Source organism: Pygocentrus nattereri, chromosome 12 (genome assembly GCF_015220715.1).
Source record: "Pygocentrus nattereri isolate fPygNat1 chromosome 12, fPygNat1.pri, whole genome shotgun sequence".
Taxonomy (NCBI): Eukaryota; Metazoa; Chordata; class Actinopteri; order Characiformes; family Serrasalmidae; genus Pygocentrus; species Pygocentrus nattereri.
Window position 1 is genome coordinate 2997055 of NC_051222.1, and position 19289 is coordinate 3016343.

Consider the following 19289-nt stretch of genomic DNA (forward strand, 5'->3'; position numbering starts at 1 on the left):
TATAGTGCTGGAGGGCGGAGCTCTGGCTCTTTCTGTATAGTACTGGAGGGCGGAGCTCTGTCTCTTTCTGTATAGTGCTGGAGGGCGGAGCTCTGACTCTTTCTGTATAGTGCTGGAGGGCGGAGCTCTGGCTCTTTCTGTATAGTGCTGAAGGGCGGAGCTCTGGCTCTTTCTGTATATTGCTGGATGGCTGAGCTCTGACTCTTTCTGTATAGTGCTGGAGGGGGGAGCTCTGACTCTTTCTGTATAGTGCTGGAGGACAGAGCTCTGGCTCTTTCTGTATAGTGCTGGAGGGCGGAGCTCTTACTCTTTCTGTATAGTGGTGGAGGGCGGAGCTCTGACTCTTTCTGTATAGTGCTGGAGGGCGGAGCTCTGGCTCTTTCTGTATAGTGCTGGAGGGCGGAGCTCTGACTCTTTCTGTATAGTGCTGGAGGGAGGAGCTCTGACTCTTTCTGTATAGTGCTGGAGGGCGGAGCTCTGGCTCTTTCTGTATAGTGCTGAAGGGCAGAGCTCTGACTCTTTCTGTATAGTGCTGGAGGGCGGAGCTCTGACTCTTTCTGTATAGTGCTGGAGGGCGGAGCTCTGACTCTTTCTGTATAGTGCTGGAGGGAGGAGCTCTGACTCTTTCTGTATAGTGCTGGAGGGCGGAGCTCTGGCTCTTTCTGTATAGTGCTGAAGGGCGGAGCTCTGACTCTTTCTGTATAGTGCTGGAGGGCGGAGCTCTGACTCTTTCTGTATAGTGGTGGAGGGCGGAGCTCTGACTCTTTCTGTATAGTGCTGGAGGGCGGAGCTCTGACTCTTTCTGTATAGTGCTGGAGGACAGAGCTCTGGCTCTTTCTGTATAGTGCTGGAGGGAGAAGCTCTGACTCTTTCTGTATAGTGCTGGAGGACAGAGCTCTGGCTCTTTCTGTATAGTGCTGGAGGGAGAAGCTCTGACTCTTTCTGTATAGTGCTGGAGGGCGGAGCTCTGGCTCTTTCTGTATAGTGCTGGAGGGAGAAGCTCTGACTCTTTCTGTATAGTGGTGGAGGGCGGAGCTCTGACTCTTTCTATATAGTGCTGGAGGACAGAGCTCTGGCTCTTTCTGTATAGTGCTGGAGGGGGGAGCTCTGACTCTTTCTGTATAGTGCTGGAGGATGGAGCTCTGACTCTTTCTGTATAGTGCTGGAGGGCGGAGCTCTGGCTCTTTCTGTATAGTGCTGGAGGGCGGAGCTCTGACTCTTTCTGTATAGTGCTGGAGGGCGGAGCTCTGGCTCTTTCTGTATTGTGCTGGAGGGCGGAGCTCTGGCTCTTTCTGTATAGTGCTGAAGGGCGGAGCTCTGGCTCTTTCTGTATAGTGCTGGAGGGCGGAGCTCTGACTCTTTCTGTATAGTGCTGGAGGGCGGAGCTCTGGCTCTTTCTGTATTGTGCTGGAGGGCGGAGCTCTGGCTCTTTCTGTATAGTGCTGAAGGGCGGAGCTCTGACTCTTTCTGTATAGTGCTGGAGGGCGGATCTCTGACTCTTTCTGTATAGTGCTGGAGGGCGGATCTCTGACTCTTTCTATATAGTGCTGGAGGACAGAGCTCTGGCTCTTTCTGTATAGTGCTGGAGGGGGGAGCTCTGACTCTTTCTGTATAGTGCTGGAGGGCGGAGCTCTGGCTCTTTCTGTATAGTGCTGGAGGGCGGAGCTCTGACTCTTTCTGTATAGTGCTGGAGGGCGGAGCTCTGACTCTTTCTGTATAGTGCTGGAGGGCGGAGCTCTGACTCTTTCTGTATAGTGCTGGAGGGCGGAGCTCTGACTTTTTCTGTATAGTGCTGGAGGGCGGAGCTCTGACTCTTTCTGTGTAGTGAAGGAGGGCGGAGCTCTGGCTCTTTCTATATAGTGCTGGAGGGCGGAGCTCTGACTTTTTCTGTATAGTGCTGGAGGGCGGAGCTCTGACTCTTTCTGTATAGTGCTGGAGGGCGGAGCTCTGACTCTTTCTGTATAGTGCTGGAGGGCGGAGCTCTGACTTTTTCTGTATAGTGCTGGAGGGCGGAGCTCTGACTCTTTCTGTATAGTGCTGGAGGGCGGAGCTCTGACTCTTTCTGTATAGTTCTGGAGGGCAGAGCTCTGACTCTTTCTGTATAGTTCTGGAGGGCGGAGCTCTGACTCTTTCTGTATAGTGCTGGAGGGTGGAGCTCTGACTCTTTCTGTATAGTGCTGGAGGGCAGAGCTCTGACTCTTTCTGTATAGTGCTGGAGGGCGGAGCTCTTGCTCTTTCTGTATAGTGCTGGAGGGCAGAGCTCTGACTCTTTCTGTATAGTGCTGGAGGGCAGAGCTCTGACTCTTTCTGTATAGTGCTGGAGGGCGGAGCTCTGACTCTTTCTGTATAGTGCTGGAGGGCAGAGCTCTGACTCTTTCTGTATAGTGCTGGAGTGTGGAGCTCTGACTCTTTCTGTATAGTGCTGGAGTGTGGAGCTCTGACTCTTTCTTTATAGTGCTGGAGGGCAGAGCTCTGACTCTTTCTGTATAGTGCTGGAGGACGGAGCTCTGACTCTTTTTGTATAGTGCTGGAGGGTGGAGCTCTGACTCTTTCTTTATAGTGCTGGAGGGCAGAGCTCTGACTCTTTCTGTATAGTGCTGGAGGACGGAGCTCTGACTCTTTTTGTATAGTGCTGGAGGGCTCTGTCCACTGTGCTGCTTCAGCAGTGTATCCATCTGTAACTGATAGAGGTTCTTGCTACCTGTGCTGATTGAGGTCTAGCAGTGCTGAAAACGTTTAAAAAGCTTCTCCAAATGATTCACAGAGGAAGCATAAAGGAAGTTCACCCCTTTGTCAGTCAGTCTCGTGTGTTGGGTTCCTCTGTCTCTGTTCTGTCTCCCAGATTTTGTCCTGGTCTTTTCTCATTCCTCCCCTGTTGAGCAGTTTCTGTTGTTTTTATGTAAATGTTCTGTCTGAGGTGCAGGTCCAGGTTGATAGTTGGATCTTGTTAGATCAGTGTTTTTCTTTTTCTGCTGGTCTGTAGGTCTTTACAGTTGGTCTAAATATCACTGATATGTTTATGTTGATTATGACTGTTGTTTGTTGCTGTCCATTTCCAAAATATCAACAAAAATGTTTAAAGAGCTCATATTCTTCACTGCTGGTGTTGCTGTTGAGAATTTAAAGTTCTAAGTGCTCAGCATTGTTTACTGTTTCATCTCACATTCAGTCTCAGTCTTGCACTTTATCTCTCAACAAACTGCATCACCCTAATATTATAAAAGCCTGTTATCATCGTCAATGTGGGTCGTTATTCAGTGTCATTAGTTTTCCTCTGATCAGCCAGGTGAAGCACCAGGTGAGCCAATGACCGTGAGGACTGTACAGCTGCTTCTCTTTGATATATTGTCTCATCATCTTTATCAGGCTTCAGAAATCCAGAGCAGAGTTCCACAAGCCCAGCTGTCTGTCAGAGAAGAGCAGCAGCTCCATGTTTAAGCCTCCTGATTTGAGTACTGGAGGAACTGGCACTGACCCGTGTTCAGTGTATAGAACTAAAGCACTGGATTATGTTTCATTGTTTACTACACCAGATAAGAGAGATGTTCAGTGAAAAGTTTGTCCTGATTTATGAATAATATCTGTCACATTGACCTTCATTTTTTACTTTATTTCCATTTAGGTGGAGGAGGAATGATCGAGATGATGCCCTGCAAAGAATCATAGAGAAACACAAAAGCAGCATGAAGAACAAATATGAACGCTTATTTGATGGAATCAAAACACAAGAGAACGAAACCCTCCTGAACAGGATTTACACACAGCTCTACATCGTGGAGGGAGAGAGTGAAGGAGTGAATGAAGAACATGAGGTTCTACAGATGGAGAAAACTTTCAGGAAACAATCAGAAGACACACCAATCAGCTACTTAGACATCTTTAAACCTGTAGAAGATCCTAAAGGAGAAATGGAAGAACAGAACAATAGAGGTGTGATGGCTAATACTGCCAGAGAAAAAGAAAGAAGAGAAGATGAAGAACCAAAACAGCTCCGAACTGTCCTGACTAAAGGCGTCGCTGGCATTGGGAAAACTGTCACTGTGCAGAAGTTCATTCTGGACTGGGCTGAAGGAAAAGCCAATCAGGATGTAGATTTCATGTTTGTGCTTCCGTTCCGGGAGCTGAATCTGATTAAAGATGACCAGTTCAGTCTTCATAAACTTCTGTCTGATTTCCATCCTGAGCTTAAAGATCTGGACCCAAAAAAATATGATTCATACAAAGTTGTGTTTATCTTTGATGGACTGGATGAAAGCAGAATTCCACTGAGCTTTTCACAGTGTGAGAAAATATCTGACATAACAATGACCTCCTCAGTGGGGATGTTGATGACCAACCTCATCAGAGGAGATCTGCTTCCCTCTGCTCACATCTGGATAACCACTCGACCAGCAGCAGCCAGTCAGATCCCTCCTCAGTACATCAACCGTGTGACAGAAATTCAGGGATTCAGTGACCCACAGAAGGAGGAGTACTTCAGGAAGAGAATCAGTGATGAAGACCAAGCCAAGAGAATCATCTCACACATTAAGAAAGCAAGGAGCCTCCACATCATGTGCCACATTCCAGTCTTCTGCTGGATCTCAGCCACTGTTCTTCAGCAGATGATAAACCAGAGTAAAACAGAAATGCCCAAAACTCTGACTGAGATGTACACACACTTCCTGCTGACTCAGATCAATATGAAGAATGAGAAGTATGAGGGAAACGTTAAGAGTGATCCAGTGAAACTTCTGGAGTCCAACAGAGAGATGATTCTGAAACTGGCTAAACTGGCTTTCAAACAGCTGATGAAGGGCAATGTGATGTTCTATGAAGAGGACCTGAGAGAGTGCGGCATTGATGTCAATGAGGCCTCAGTGTACTCTGGGATATGCACTGAGATCTTTAAGGAGGAATCTGTGCTTTACCAGATGAAGGTCTACTGCTTTGTGCATCTGAGCTTTCAGGAGTTCCTGGCTGCTTTCTATGTGTTTCACTGCTGTGTGAGCAAGAACATGGAGGAATTGTTGGTTTTTTTGCAATATGATGATGCTGGAAGTGACGATGGCACTATGGAAGTATATCAGCTTGGTTTTAATGCCAGTAGTGACAGTGACATTTTTGATGACTATCAGTCTGATTCTGATGACTCCAGTAGTGACACTGAAGACGCAGCATGTTTTGACCCTGAATTCCCTGATCTCCTGCATCATTTGAGCAGTTCATTGATGGCGTTATTGAGAGGAGCAGTACGTAAAGCCTTAGAGAGTGAGAATGGGCACCTGGATCTTTTCCTCCGTTTTCTGCTGGGCATCTTACTGGAGTCCAATCAGAAACTCTTACAGGGTCTATTGATGCACACAGAGAGCAGCTCAGAGACCATCAGCAAAACAGTACAACACATCAAACAGCTAATAAAAACAAAGGATCTTCCTACTGAGAGATCCATCAACCTGTTCCTCTGCCTGACTGAAGTGAATGATCAGTCTCTCTCCAGAGAGATTCAGGAGTATCTAAAATCACAGAAAAACACAGGAGCCAAACTCTCTGCTGCTCACTGCTCAGCAATAGCTTACATGCTGCAGTTCTCAGACGAGGTTCTGGATGAGCTGGGCCCAAAGAGGTTCAACACATCAGTGGAGGGTTACAGGAGACTGGTTCCAGCTGTGAGCAACTGCAGAAAGGCTCTGTAAGTGATGCATGAATGAATGAATGAATGAATGTAAATGAATATCTCTTCTATTAATGTTTGAATTTTGGTGGCTGATAAAGAACAAATGACCACATAGCAGGTTTTGGTTATATAGTAAATACATTTAGGAGTCTTAAAGTAAAAAACAAGCATAAGGTGATGTTTTTTTTTAGTTGACCTTTAAGTGAAGAATAAGCCAATTACAATATGATGAAACATCACTTTTAAAAACAGGGAAAATCTAACATTTCAATCATAAAATTAAGTTGCGGTCTTAAATCTAACAGATAAACTAAATAGAAAAAATCAATAAGGTTGTGGTTTTTACTTTCAGCACAAGAACAATAAGATCAATTAAAAAATACAGTATGGTAAACAGAAAGCTTTGCCTAATAGAACACAGTGATATTAATGAGAAGCTCCACCAATATGGAAAAAATACATGGAAATATATTTATATATGTAAAAATACAGTCCAGTCTCTAATATGTAATTCAGAATATATTTACCATATTAGCTAAATAGATTTTAAATGACATTTATTTAAAGTACAGACAGAAATGAACCGTACAGAAGTAAATGTGTGTAAATGTGTTTATTCAGTACATTTGAAAATAGACGCAGTTCCTGTCCAAAGGACTTCACTGTTCAGATCCCTTAGAAATGAATTTCTATTCTAGTATCTTCATTTCAATTATTAGCAAATAAACCTTTAACAGGGCAAAAGTGTTGTAGGTAGTGATGCTCTGTGAAAACGCAGTTCATTTATTTGATATTTAGTTTATTTGAAATATATTTTGTGTGTGCTGTAAATTACTGTATACATACAACCATTAATACAGAATACAGTGTAAAACACAGAAGTCAGTACCGTTCATTCAGGTGGTGTGTATTTTATTATATTTGTTAGTTTTGTTTAAAACTACATACAATCACAAAAGAAAAAAAAATAACAAATAAATGCAGTTTAAAAATATATTAAATGAATTTATTTTTGGGTCATTTTCATTCACTGCAAAAACACATTTGTTAAATATATTTGGAATACATATTTTTTCATCTTCTCTGATGAAGCACCAATAAATGCAGATAGAACCCTTTGCAGAACTCAGGAATAATTAGGAAAGCATCACTTTCCATGTGACTTCATTACATAATTCTTGATTTCACTCTCTGTGTTCTGACTGTGGGATGTTTCCTCTTCCTTTGCAGTCTAACAGGCTGTAATCTTAAAATGAGCCACTGTGAAACCGTCTGCTCGGCTCTGACGTCTGCAGACTCCTCCCTGCAAGAGCTGGACCTCAGTAATAATAACCTGCAGGACTCAGTGGAGCTGCTCTCTGTTGGACTGACCAGCTCAAACTGTAAACTCCAGATATTGAGGTTCATTTTCTCATTTCTTTTTTGTCATTTTAAGATTCTACTACATCTCCTACTCTGACCATCCAGTGAGCTGCATACAAGTTAAATTCATGTTGTTTAAACTGCTTTGAAAAAATCTTCTTTCTCTATATGATAAGTGTGTGTTTCATTCATTCTCTGTTTGCAGACTGTCTGGCTGCAGTCTTGGAGAAGCTGCTTGTGAAAATCTGAAATCAGCTCTACTATCAGAAAACTCCTCCCTGAAAGAGCTGGACCTCAGTAATAATGACCTGCAGGACTCAGGAGTGGAGCAGCTCTGTGTTGGACTGAAGAGCTCACACTGTAAACTTCAGATACTCAGGTCAGTTTTTATGAATCAGCTTCTGAATGATAAACGCTACACACTGGAAAAGACTGTTCAGAACGGTCAGGAAAACATTTAATAATAAGCTCAATTTCACACTGAAAGTAACGAGAGAAGCGAACGCTGAGCCTTAGTAAACAACCCTGAACAAAAATAGCTTTTAACCAGACCACGTGTCACAATTACTGGAATTCCTGCGTTTAGTACATTGTTCAATCTTCCACTGCTGAAATATCAGGAATTAGCCTTCAGTTCTCGTGCTTAATGAGAGTGGAGAACACAGAGCAGGGAGTCTGAGACCACTCCTCCACACGGACTGCATCCCACCCCCAAGATTCTCAGCGGGGCTTTTTATATTTATATATAAGGTGAATCTAGGTAAATCTTTTTAGTTGTTAATTTCTGAGTTTAGTGTGGATCTAAACTGATGATGTTCCAGAAACTGGTCACTCTCAGTGCCGTGTACCTGGGTTAGATCTGAAATGGTTAGAGGTTTTACTCTGTAGGATGTGATGTAAGTGTGGAACACCTTTGTCTTTCCATTCGTGTAAAGTTGTTGTTTTTGGTGGGAGGAAAGTCGGGCTGTGCCATATGAGTGAGAGAGACAGAGAGAGAGAGAGAGAGAGACAGAGAGAGAGAGAGGGGGGGGGGGGGGGATAGAGACAGAGAGAGAGAGAGAGAGAGAGAGAGAGAGAGAGACAGAGAGAGAGAGAGAGAGGGGGGGGGGGGGGATAGAGACAGAGAGAGAGAGAGAGAGAGAGAGAGAGAGAGAGAGAGAGAGAGAGAGAGAGAGAGAGAGAGAGACAGAGAGAGAGAGAGAGGGGGGGGATAGAGACAGAGAGAGACAGAGAGAGAGAGAGAGAGAGAGAGAGAGAGAGAGAGAGAGAGAGACAGAGAGAGAGAGAGAGAGAGAGAGAGAGACAGAGAGAGGTTACAACTTAGCATATGCCTGCACACAAACATACGCACCACGCACCACAGACTTATATACGCACGTGTAAACATGCATATGCATATACAGTGGGTTGCAAAAGTATTCAGCCCCCTTGAACTTTTCAACCTTTTGCCACATTTCAGGCTTCAAACATAAAGATATGAAATTGACATTTTTTGTGAAGAGTCAACAACAAGTGGGACACAATCGTGAAGTGGAACGAAATTTGTTGGATATTTTAAACTTTTTTTAGAAATAAAAAACTGAAAAGTGGGGCGTGCAATATTATTCAGCCCCCTTGCTTTAATACTTTGTAGCGCCACCTTTTGCTGTGATTACAGCTGCAAGTGGCTTGGGGTACGTCTCTGTCAGTCTTGCACATCGAGAGACTGAAATTTTTGCCCATTCTTCCTTGCAAAACAGCTCGAGCTCAGTGAAGTTGGATGGAGAGCGTTTGTGAACAGCAGTTTTCAGCTCTTTCCACAGATTCTCGATTGGATTCAGGTCTGGACTTTGACTTGGCCATTCTAACACCTGGATACGTTTATTTGTGAACCATTCCATTGTAGATGTTGCTTTATGTTTTGGATCATTGTCTTGTTGGAAGATAAATCTCCGTCCCAGTCTCAGGTCTTTTGCAGACTCCAACAGGTTTTCTTCCAGAATGGTCCTGTATTTGGCTCCATCCATCTTCCCATCAATATTAACCATCTTCCCTGTCCCTGCTGAAGAAAAGCAGGCCCAAACCATGATGCTGCCACCACCATGTTTGACAGTGGGGATGGTGTGTTCAGGGTGATGAGCTGTATTGCTTTTACGCCAAACATAAGTTCGATTGTGGTTTCATCTGACCAGAGCACCTTCTTCCACATGTTTGGTGTGTCTCCCAGGTGGCTTGTGGCAAACATTAAATGAGACTTTTTATGGATATCTTTGAGAAATGGCTTTTTCTTGCCACTCTTCCATAAAGCCCAGATTTGTGCAGTGTACCACTGATCGTTGTCCTATGGACAAAGTCTCCCACCTCAGCTGTAGATCTCTGCAGTTCATCCAGAGTGATCATGGGCCTCTTGGCTGCATCTATGATCAGTCTTCTCCTTGTTTGAGCTGAAAGTTTAGAGGGACGGCCGGGTCTTGGTAGATTTGCAGTGGTCTGATGCTCCTTCCATTTCAATATGATCGCTTGCACAGTGCTCCTTGAGATGTTTAAAGCTTGGGAAATCTTTTTCTATCCAAATCCGGCTTTAAACCTCTCCACAACAGTATCTCGGACCTGCCTGGTGTGTTCCTTGGTCTTCATGATGCTCTCTGCGCTTTAAACAGAACTCTGAGACTATCACAGAGCAGGTGCATTTATACGGAGACTTGATTACACACAGGTGGATTCTATTTATCATCATCAGTCATTTAGGTCAACATTGGATCATTCAGAGATCCTCACTGAACTTCTGGAGTGAGTTTGCTGCACTGAAAGTAAAGGGGCTGAATAATATTGCACGCCCCACTTTTCAGTTTTTTATTTCTAAAAAAAGTTTAAAATATCCAATAAATTTCGTTCCACTTCACAATTGTGTCCCACTTGTTGTTGATTCTTCACAAAAAATTACAATTTCATATCTTTATGTTTGAAGCCTGAAATGTGGCAAAAGGTTGAAAAGTTCAAGGGGGCTGAATACTTTTGCAACCCACTGTATATATCACACACACACACACAGGGCGATCACAGCTTAATATAGAGTTCCACTCCATACACTGTGTGCACAATTATTAGGCAAGTCTTATTTTTGAGGTTTATTTTTATTAATGACCAACTACAGCGCTCTCATTTAATCCAAAATGTTAATAAACCTCAAACATGAATGTTTAAGAAAAATAAAGTGAGGTTTTGGCTTTCTTAGGAGAATATCTATATGTGCACAATGATTGGGCAACTATTATTGTGCAGAATAATTACGCAGCTAAATGAAAAACACATTTTCCCATCTCACTTTATTTTCATCTGTTCAAGTGAGAATTATAAACAAACAACTCAAAACTTTCCAATGAACATTTGACATTAAAAAAAAAAAATTAGTGGCCAATATAGCCACCCTTCTCTTCAATAACAGTGATAAGCCTTCCATTCATGGAGTCGGTCAGTTTCTTGATCTGTTGACGATCAACTTTTTGTGCAGCAGCAGCCGCAGCCTCCCAGACCCTGTTCAGAGAGGTGTCCTGTTTTCCTTCACTGTAAATCTCCCGTTTAAGAATTGCCCACAAGTTCTCAGCTGGGTTCAGATCAGGTGAGGAAGGGGCCCATGTCATAGGTTTTTCATCTTTAAGGCCTTTACTGGCGAGCCATGCAGAGGAGTCCTTGGATGCATGTGATGGAGCATCGTCCTGCATAAAAATCATCGTCTTTTTGAAAGATGCAGATTCTTCCTGGACCACTGCTTAAAGAAAGTGTCTTCTAAAAACTGCCAGTAGGCTTGGGAGTTAATTTTGAGCCCATCTTCAACCCGAAAAGGTCCAACCAGCTCATCTTTGATAATACCAGCCCATACCAGTAGCCCACCTCCACCTTGCTGGCGTCTGACTCGAAGTGGAGCTCTGTCCCGTTACTGATCCAGCCACGGGCCCGTCCATCTGGTCCGTCAAGAGTCACTCTCATTTCATCAGTCCATAAAACCTTTGAAAAATCTGTCTTCAGATTCTTCTTGGACCAGTCTAGACACTTCAGTCTTTGTGTCTTGCTCAGTGGTGGTCGGGTTTCAGCCTTCCTTACCTCGGCCACGTCTCTGAGCGCTGAACATCTTGTACTTCTTGATACTTCAGCTGGGCTGCAGTTCTGGAATATGACAGAACTGGAAGATAATGGGTTCCTGGAAGCTTCACGCTTGATTCTTCTCAAATCCTTGGCAGTTATTTTGCGTCTTTTATTCTCAGCACGTTTCTTGCGACCCTGTTGACCATTTCCAACAAAACGTTTGATGGTTCTGTGATCACGCCCCAATATCTTAGCAATTTCAAGAGTGCTGCATCCCTCTGAGAGACTTTTGGTCATTTTTTACTTTTCAGAGTCAGTTCAATCTCTTTTTTGGACCATTTTGCCTAAAGAAAAAAGCTGCCTAATAATTATGCACACCTTGATATGGGGTGTGCGGAATTATTAGCCTTATTATTGTTCATATTACTCTTTTAAGATGTATTAAAGAAAGCTTATGTTTAGCATTGAAAGCTTAATGGTCATATTGTCCAATTCTAAGAGCTAAGAGTCAGCACATAAGGCTGTGTGCTGACTAATGGTGGAATACACAAGGACGTCAGATAACAGGAAATACCTCGAAGCTAATAGTAGTAGACCCTGGGATTAGCACACCACACATGTGGTTCATCTGGTCAGATAAGCAGAGCCATTGTTTGGAAAACGGGGGGAGTTGATAAACACAGGGAATACCTTAAGCTGACCTTGCAGACGCACTCACGTCTCGAGCGCATCCTTAAACTTTTATGGTATAGATTGGTGAGCTGGGCTAACACACACATTGGAGGCTTGATGGAATCTACTGATATCTTGGGTAAGTGAGGAGCGGTCATGCGACTATAAAAAAGGGAGTCACTTCAGTCTGATCTACTCGTCTCATTTGTTTTGCATCAACGAACATGCAGGACTGGTTTCGTCCACAGGTGTTGACCTCCTTAGGTCACACCCTCCCTCAATACACAGACACAGATCACCTGCTATGCTTAAATCCATTAAGCATTCAAGTTTATCTAGCTTGGAGTTAAAAATATGCCTAAAATTTATAATATGGTCAAAATACTCACTTGCCTAATAATTGTGCACACAGTGTATGTTGTGTAAGTGTGTACCTTGGATATATCGAGAGGTAGAGAGATGTTCCACTGTATAAGTGTGTGTTACAGAGAGAGAGAGAAACAGACAGAGAGAGAGAGAGAGAGAGAGAGAAAGAAAGAAAGAAAGAAAGAAAGAAAGAAAGAAAGAAGAGCACACAGAGAGAGACAGAGAGAAGAGCACAGAGAGGGAGAGAGAGACAGAGACAGAGAAATGGAGAGATGGAGAGACAGAGAGAGATGGAGAGGGAGAGATAGTGAGAGAGAGAGAGATGGGGAGAGAGAGAGAGAGATGGGGAGAGAGAGAGAGAGATGGGGAGAGAGAGGTAGAGAGAGAGAAAAGACATTCTCCCACTATAAAGTGCTTTTATAACCACAGAGGTTTTTATGACGGTCCAGTTGGCCGGTGATGTAAAGTTTGTCCAGACGTCGCTGCTCGTTTGTTTTTATGAATTCTTTTCTGATCTAGAACATATTTCTCCGTCTGTCCAGTATTTCCTGTGGAAACTGGTCATTGATCCCGAAGTCTGTGCCTCGGAGTTCTCTTCCTTTCCTCATGATGAGCTCTTTGTGTTTATAGTGTTCGGCCTTGGTGCCGATGGGTCGCCGTCATTGGTTTATCTCCATCCTAATCGTTGTACGCGGTGATTCTGGTGATGTTTTGAGTTTAGTGACCGTAAAATCGTTTAGTAGATCTTCAGGGTTTTCCACTGTGTGTTCAGGAACGTCGGAGAAGACGATGTTGTCTCTCATACTGCCCGTCTGTAAGTCCAAGACTGCCTCTTTCATTAGTTTGCTGTCTGTGATGACGGCCGGTATTTGGGCAGTGAGTTCTGTGACGGTCAGCTGTGCTGCTTTGTTTTCTTTAGTTAGAGTCAGGATTTGTTCCTGGCTGAACTCTAAACTTTTACGGGTTGCTTGGAATTCTTTGTGGAGTATTTAAACCAGGGCTAGTCTCGTGTCTAGTGAGATTAATATTACATTATTACATGTACTATTAATATGTACAGTTTTGTCTGTAAGCCATGCATATGTAAATATTTACACACAGAAAGTGATTTATAAATTTTTCCTGTGTGACAAAGTGCGTATACTTTAAACTCCTCCTGTTTATTCATACGCAGAAGACCGTAGTGATGGACAGAAAACTGGCAGATCAAAAGACAAAGTAGATGATATTTTATACCTTAATGTCACACGTTCATTTTAAACAATCCTGCCTTCCGCCCAGTGACCGCTGGGATAGGCTCCATCACCCCCCATGATCCTGAGGGAGAAGCAGATTAGAAAGTGTGTGTGTGTGTGTGTGTGTGTGTGTGTGTGTGTGTGTGTGTGTGTGTGTATTTTAAACAAATAAATTATTTTTATCCTGGTATACATGAAATTCTAAATGTAAAAAATCTAATTCTAACATTTAAAATCGTTTTTATTTGTAAGAATTGGGTTTTAGCGTAACCAAATTCAGTTCACACTATTAAGAGATTATAACTACTCCCAATGCATTTTACAGGAAGGAGAATATTGAATTAATATGAATTCAGTTTTTACATGTATTAATTGAACTGTCTACAGTTAAAACAAAGGAATTCAAATGATTTCATAATTATTATACATTTTTTCATGCTCAAAATGAATTTTTATAATTATAATTTAAATATTCAAATATAGTTTTACATGTTAGAGAATATGTTGTTATTTGTGTTGTTTGAACTCCTTTGAACTCTCCTTTTGTTTTTAGCTCCTTTGTAAATTTCTCCTTTCTCTGTGTAATAAGAATTGTTTCCTTCATTCTCTATTTGCAGACTGTCTCTCTGCAAACTTGGAGAAGAAGCTTGTGAAAATCTGAAATCAGCTTTATTATCAGAAAACTCCTCCCTGAAAGAGCTGGACCTCAGTAATAATGACCTGCAGGACTCAGGAGTGGAGCAGCTCTGTGCTGGACTGAAGAGCTCACACTGTAAACTTCAGATACTCAGGTCAGTTTTCTGTGTATCAGTTTCTGAATGATAAATGCTGTACATTGGAAAATATTGGTAAAAATACAAATCTCATGATGAAAATAATGACAGAAAAAAATGTTTAGCCTTAGAAAAGAAAAAATCCTCAGCATAAAAAAAAAAAAGTGTTACAATTATTGAAATTCCTGCATTTAGTACACTGCTCAAAAAAATAAAGGGAACACTTAAACAACACAATATAACTCCAAGTAAATCAAACTTCTGTGAAATCAAACTGTCCACTTAGGAAGCAACACTGATTGACAATCAATTTCACAGCTGTTGTGCAAATGGAATAGACAACAGGTGGAAATCATTGGCGATTAGCAAGACACACTCAATAAAGGAGTGGTTCTGCAGGTGGGGACCACAGATCACTTCTCAGTACCTTTCTGCTTTCTGGCTGATGTTTTGGTCACTTTTGAATGTTGGTGGTGCTTTCACACTCGTGGTAGCATGAGACGGACTCTACAACCCACACAAGTGGCTCAGGTAGTGCAGCTCATCCAGGACGGCACATCAATGCGAGCTGTGGCAAGAAGGTTTGCCGTGTCTGTCAGCGTAGCGTCCGGAGGCTGGAGGCGCTACCAGGAGACAGGCCAGTACACCAGGAGATGTGGAGAAGACCGTAGGAGGGCAACAACCCAGCAGCAGGACCGCTACCTCCACCTTTGTGCAAGGAGGAACAGGAGGAGCACTGCCAGAGCCCTGCAAAATGACCTCCAGCAGGCCACAAATGTGCACGTGTCTGCACAAACGGTTAGAAACCGACTCCATGAGGATGGTATGAGGGCCCGATGTCCACAGATGGGGGTTGTGCTCACAGCCCAACACCGCGCAGGACACTTGGCATTTGCCAGAGAACACCAGGATTGGCAAATTCGCCACTGGCGCCCTGTGATCTTCACAGATGAAAGCAGGTTCACACTGAGCACATGTGACAGACGTGACAGAGTCTGGAGACGCCGTGGAGAGCGATCTGCTGCCTGCAACATCCTTCAGCATGACCGGTTTGGCAGTGGGTCAGTGATGGTGTGGGGGGGCATTTCTTTGGAGGGCCGCACAGCCCTCCATGTGCTCGCCAGAGGTAGCCTGACTGCCATTAGGTACCGAGATGAGATCCTCAGACCCCTTGTGAGACCATATGCTGGTGCGGTTGGCCCTGGGTTCCTCCTAATGCAGGACAATGATAGAACTCATGTGGCTGGAGTGTGTCAGCAGTTCCTGCAAGATGAAGGCATTGAAGCTATGGACTGGCCCGCCCGTTCCCCAGACCTGAATCCGACTGAGCACATCTGGGACATCATGTCTCGCTCCATCCACCAACGTCACGTTGCACCACAGACTGTCCAGTTGGCGGATGCTTTAGTCCAGGTCTGGGAGGAGATCCCTCAGGAAACCATCCGCCACCTCTTCAGGAGCATGCCCAGGCGTTGTAGGGAGGTCATACAGGCACGTGGAGGCCACACACAATACTGAGCCTCATTTTGACTTGTTTTAAGGACGTTACATCAAAGTTGGATCAGCCTGTAATGTGTTTTTCCACTTTTAATTTTCTCCAAATCCAGGCCTCCATTGGTTAATAAATTTGATTTCCATTGATGATTTTTGTGTGATTTCGTTGTCGGCACATTCAACTTTGTACAGAACAAAGTATTCAATGAGAATATTTCATTTATTCAGATCTAGGATGTTATTTGAGTGTTCCCTTTATTTTTTTGAGCAGTGTACATTTTATAATCTTCCATTGCCAAAATATCAGCAAGTAGCTTTCTCCTATTACGCTAAATGAGACTGGAGAATACAGAAAAGGGAATCCGAGAAGACAACACCGAACTCAACACAGAATGTGTCTCACCCCTAAGGCTTTCAGCAGGTGACTGGGATGTCCATCATCGACTTGCTAAAAGATCCAACCACAGCACAGTTTTAGCTTTTCGACAGAGGCGGACAGATTTTCATTTGAAATCTCAGATGGTTGTGACTATTGATTTTCCTAGTTTCTTCTTCTTTCGGCTGCTCCCTTTATGGGTCGCCACAGCGGATCATCTACCTCCATCTTGCCCTATCCAATGCCTCCTCTACTTTTACACCAAGCATCTCCATGTCCACCTTCACTACATCCATAAATCTTCTCTGAGGTCTACCTCTTCTCCTTCTACCCGGCAGCTCCATCTCCAACATTCTTTGACCAATATATCCACTATTCCTCCTCAACACATGTCCAAACCATCTCAACCTGGCTTTTCTGGCTTTATCTCCAAACTGCTCCACCTTCACTGTCCTTCTGATCTGCTCATTTCTAATCTTGTCCATCCTTGTCACTCCCAACGAAAATCTCAGCATCTTCATCTCCGCCACCTCCAGCTCAGCCTCCTGTCTTTTAGACAGAGCCACAGTCTCCAAACCATACATCATAGCAGGACGCACAACTGTCATGTAAACCTTCCCTTTCACTCTTGCTGCTATCCTTCTGTCACACATCAGCCCTGACACCCTGACACCCATCTCCACCCATTCCATCCTGCTTGCACCCTCTTCTTCACCTCTTTTCTACACTGTCTATTGCTCTGGATGGTTGACCCAAGATATCAAGTCATCCGCCTTTACGACCTCTACTCCTTGCATCTTCACCTTTCCACCTGCCTCCCTCTCATTCACACACATGTATTCCGTCTTGTCTCTACTGACCTTCATTCCTCTCCTCTCCAGTGCAAACCTCCACCTCTCCAGATTCTCTTCCACCTGCTCTCTACTCTCACCACAGATTACAATGTCATCTGCAAACATCATGGTCCATGGAGCCTCCTGCCTGACCTCATCTGTCAACCTTTCCATCACCATTGCAAACAAGAAGGGGCTCAAAGCTGATCCCTGATGTAACCCTACCTTCACCTTGAAACCATTTGTCACTCCAACTGCACACCTCACCACTGTCTCACTATCCTCATACATGTCCTGCACCACCCTAACATACTTTTCAGCTACACCTGACTAACCCAGGACATTTTCATGCTGACCAGCTTGAAGACATGTCTTTCTCTAGGCAGTTGTCCTGGAGTGCTTCAAGGGAACAATCATCCTGGCTGTGACAAAAGAAATTGATCCAGTCATCCATCATCATGAATTGCATCAGTCCTCATGAAATAATACACAAACACACACACACACACACACACACACACACACACACATTTTCCAAACCGCTTCTCTTTCAGGGTTGTGGGGGGGTGCTGGAGCCTATGCCAGTGGTCATCAGGTGGAAGGCAGGATACACCCTGGACAGGTCAACAGTCCATCGTAGGGCAATGAAATAGCATATGCCTCTTTTTTTCACACTAAATACATGTCAATTTTCAGATCATCCTAACCCATCTACATGACATTTGTGACATTTCTTCTGCCATTCATCTCTAACGGACCCACTGAGACACAAAGGACAATTGTGTGAGATTTCATTCCAGCCTTCAAATCAGTCATCCCACAGCAGAAAAACAGATCTTACTTGGCTCAATCACCTCCCATAGCAACTAGATCTTGGACTGACTGTGTCAGATTGGCAACCCCACCTCCAGCACCACCACATTGAGAACTCAAGCTCCCGGGACTGTGTGGTCTTCCTGTTAACCACACTGCTGACACATGACTGTGCATCAAACTGTTGTTGACGAGGCAAAAAAGGTTTGCTCTCTTCAGGCAGAACCGAGAAACTGCACGCTGCATGGTTTAACTATAGAGAGGGTCAACAGCTTCAAGTTCGTTGATGCATGAATCACCAATGACCTCCTCTGGACCCTCAACACCACCTCAACCCTTGCATTCATTCTACGTCATGTGGAGGATGAAAAGAACAAATCTCCCTCATTCTTTCTTCACCACTTTCTAAAAGATTGCAGGGCCCTACAGTGGAGTATAAGGACAGCTGAGAAGGCCTCCACTTTCCATTGACACCTCCTTACACAAATGCTGCATCTGCAAGGCTATTGACATTTTAGAAGGTTCCTCTCAGCCCTCTCAAAAACTCTTCGCTTTGTCAGTTTCTGGAACATGGTACTGGCACATCAGTTCATCTACCACCAGACTGTGCTACAGCTTCTTCCCCATAGCAGTCAGACTACTGAATGCATTTATGCCCTCAATGTTCAGGATGACTAATCTAAACCATTTCCATCATCCACCATAAACTAATTGCACATCTCTTCTGCACAGTGCACACCTGCACATTACATTTTTTAAATTGTTTTAATGTTGGCATTCTGAACTAACTGAAGCTTGTGAAGGTATTCTGATGGAACATCCAGACAAACTTAGATGTATGGGATCATGTTAAGCGGTCCAAATTTCGGACCAAGATAACTGCAAGAATGCTGTTTTTTGAATTTGTAAAAGTAATCTCTCTCTCTCTCTCTCTCTCTTTCTCTCTCTGCAGATTATCTGGTTGCATGATCACACAGGTAGGCTGTTGTTCTCTGGCATCAGCTCTCAGTTCAAACCGTTCACACCTGAATGAACTGGATCTGATCTACAACCACCCAGGAGAGGATTCACCAGGAATGAAGCAGCTTTCTTCTAGACGGGACGATCCACAATGTGCACTCAAAACTCTCAGGTATGAAAGAATGTGTTCATGTGCTCCTGTATTTTTAACAAGGCTACTTAACTTAATGACAATGTATTTAGGATCTGTTGTGCAGTTATAGTATAAAACGTAAGATTATTTTTGTTGAAATAATTGTGACTTATAGTACATTTATGTTGTGTACCATTACACACATGGACATTTGTATCCATTCTTACAGTTCTAAGGTGAATGAAACTGTTGGTGGTGGTGCTGCTGCTGTTTTTGAAAAAAAGAAAGTGATCAATCAGTCATGAATCTCTGAATGTCAATGCCAGGCTGACTACTGGGAGTGTGTGTTAGGAGGTTGAGTGGGGTCTGTGTGTGTGTGTGTGTGTGTGTGTGTGTGTGTGTGTGTGTGTGTGAGAGAGAGAGAGAGAGAGAGAGAGAGAGAGAGAGAGAGAGAGAGAGAGAGAGAGATGCAGCCAGTGAGGTGGAGTGAAACTGATGATCTAAGCCCTCACTCTGTAACACCCTTATGGAATGGAACATGAATAGGAAGCTAT

At 43.6% G+C, this 19289-nt stretch overlaps 1 protein-coding gene across 8 annotated transcripts in view; it reads left to right on the forward strand.

Annotated features, from left to right (window-relative positions):
- The window catches only part of LOC108411889, a 65262-nt gene that overhangs the window by 28396 nt on the left and 17577 nt on the right, over positions 1-19289 (forward strand). For all 8 annotated transcript variants that reach the window (XM_037543662.1, XM_037543657.1, XM_037543661.1 and 5 more), the window contains 5 exons: positions 3623-5671; positions 6887-7057; positions 7224-7397; positions 13971-14144; positions 18595-18774. In XM_037543662.1, coding sequence (XP_037399559.1) covers positions 3623-5671; positions 6887-7057; positions 7224-7397; positions 13971-14144; positions 18595-18774 — 2748 coding nt within the window. The remainder of the gene's footprint in view (positions 1-3622; positions 5672-6886; positions 7058-7223; positions 7398-13970; positions 14145-18594; positions 18775-19289) is intronic.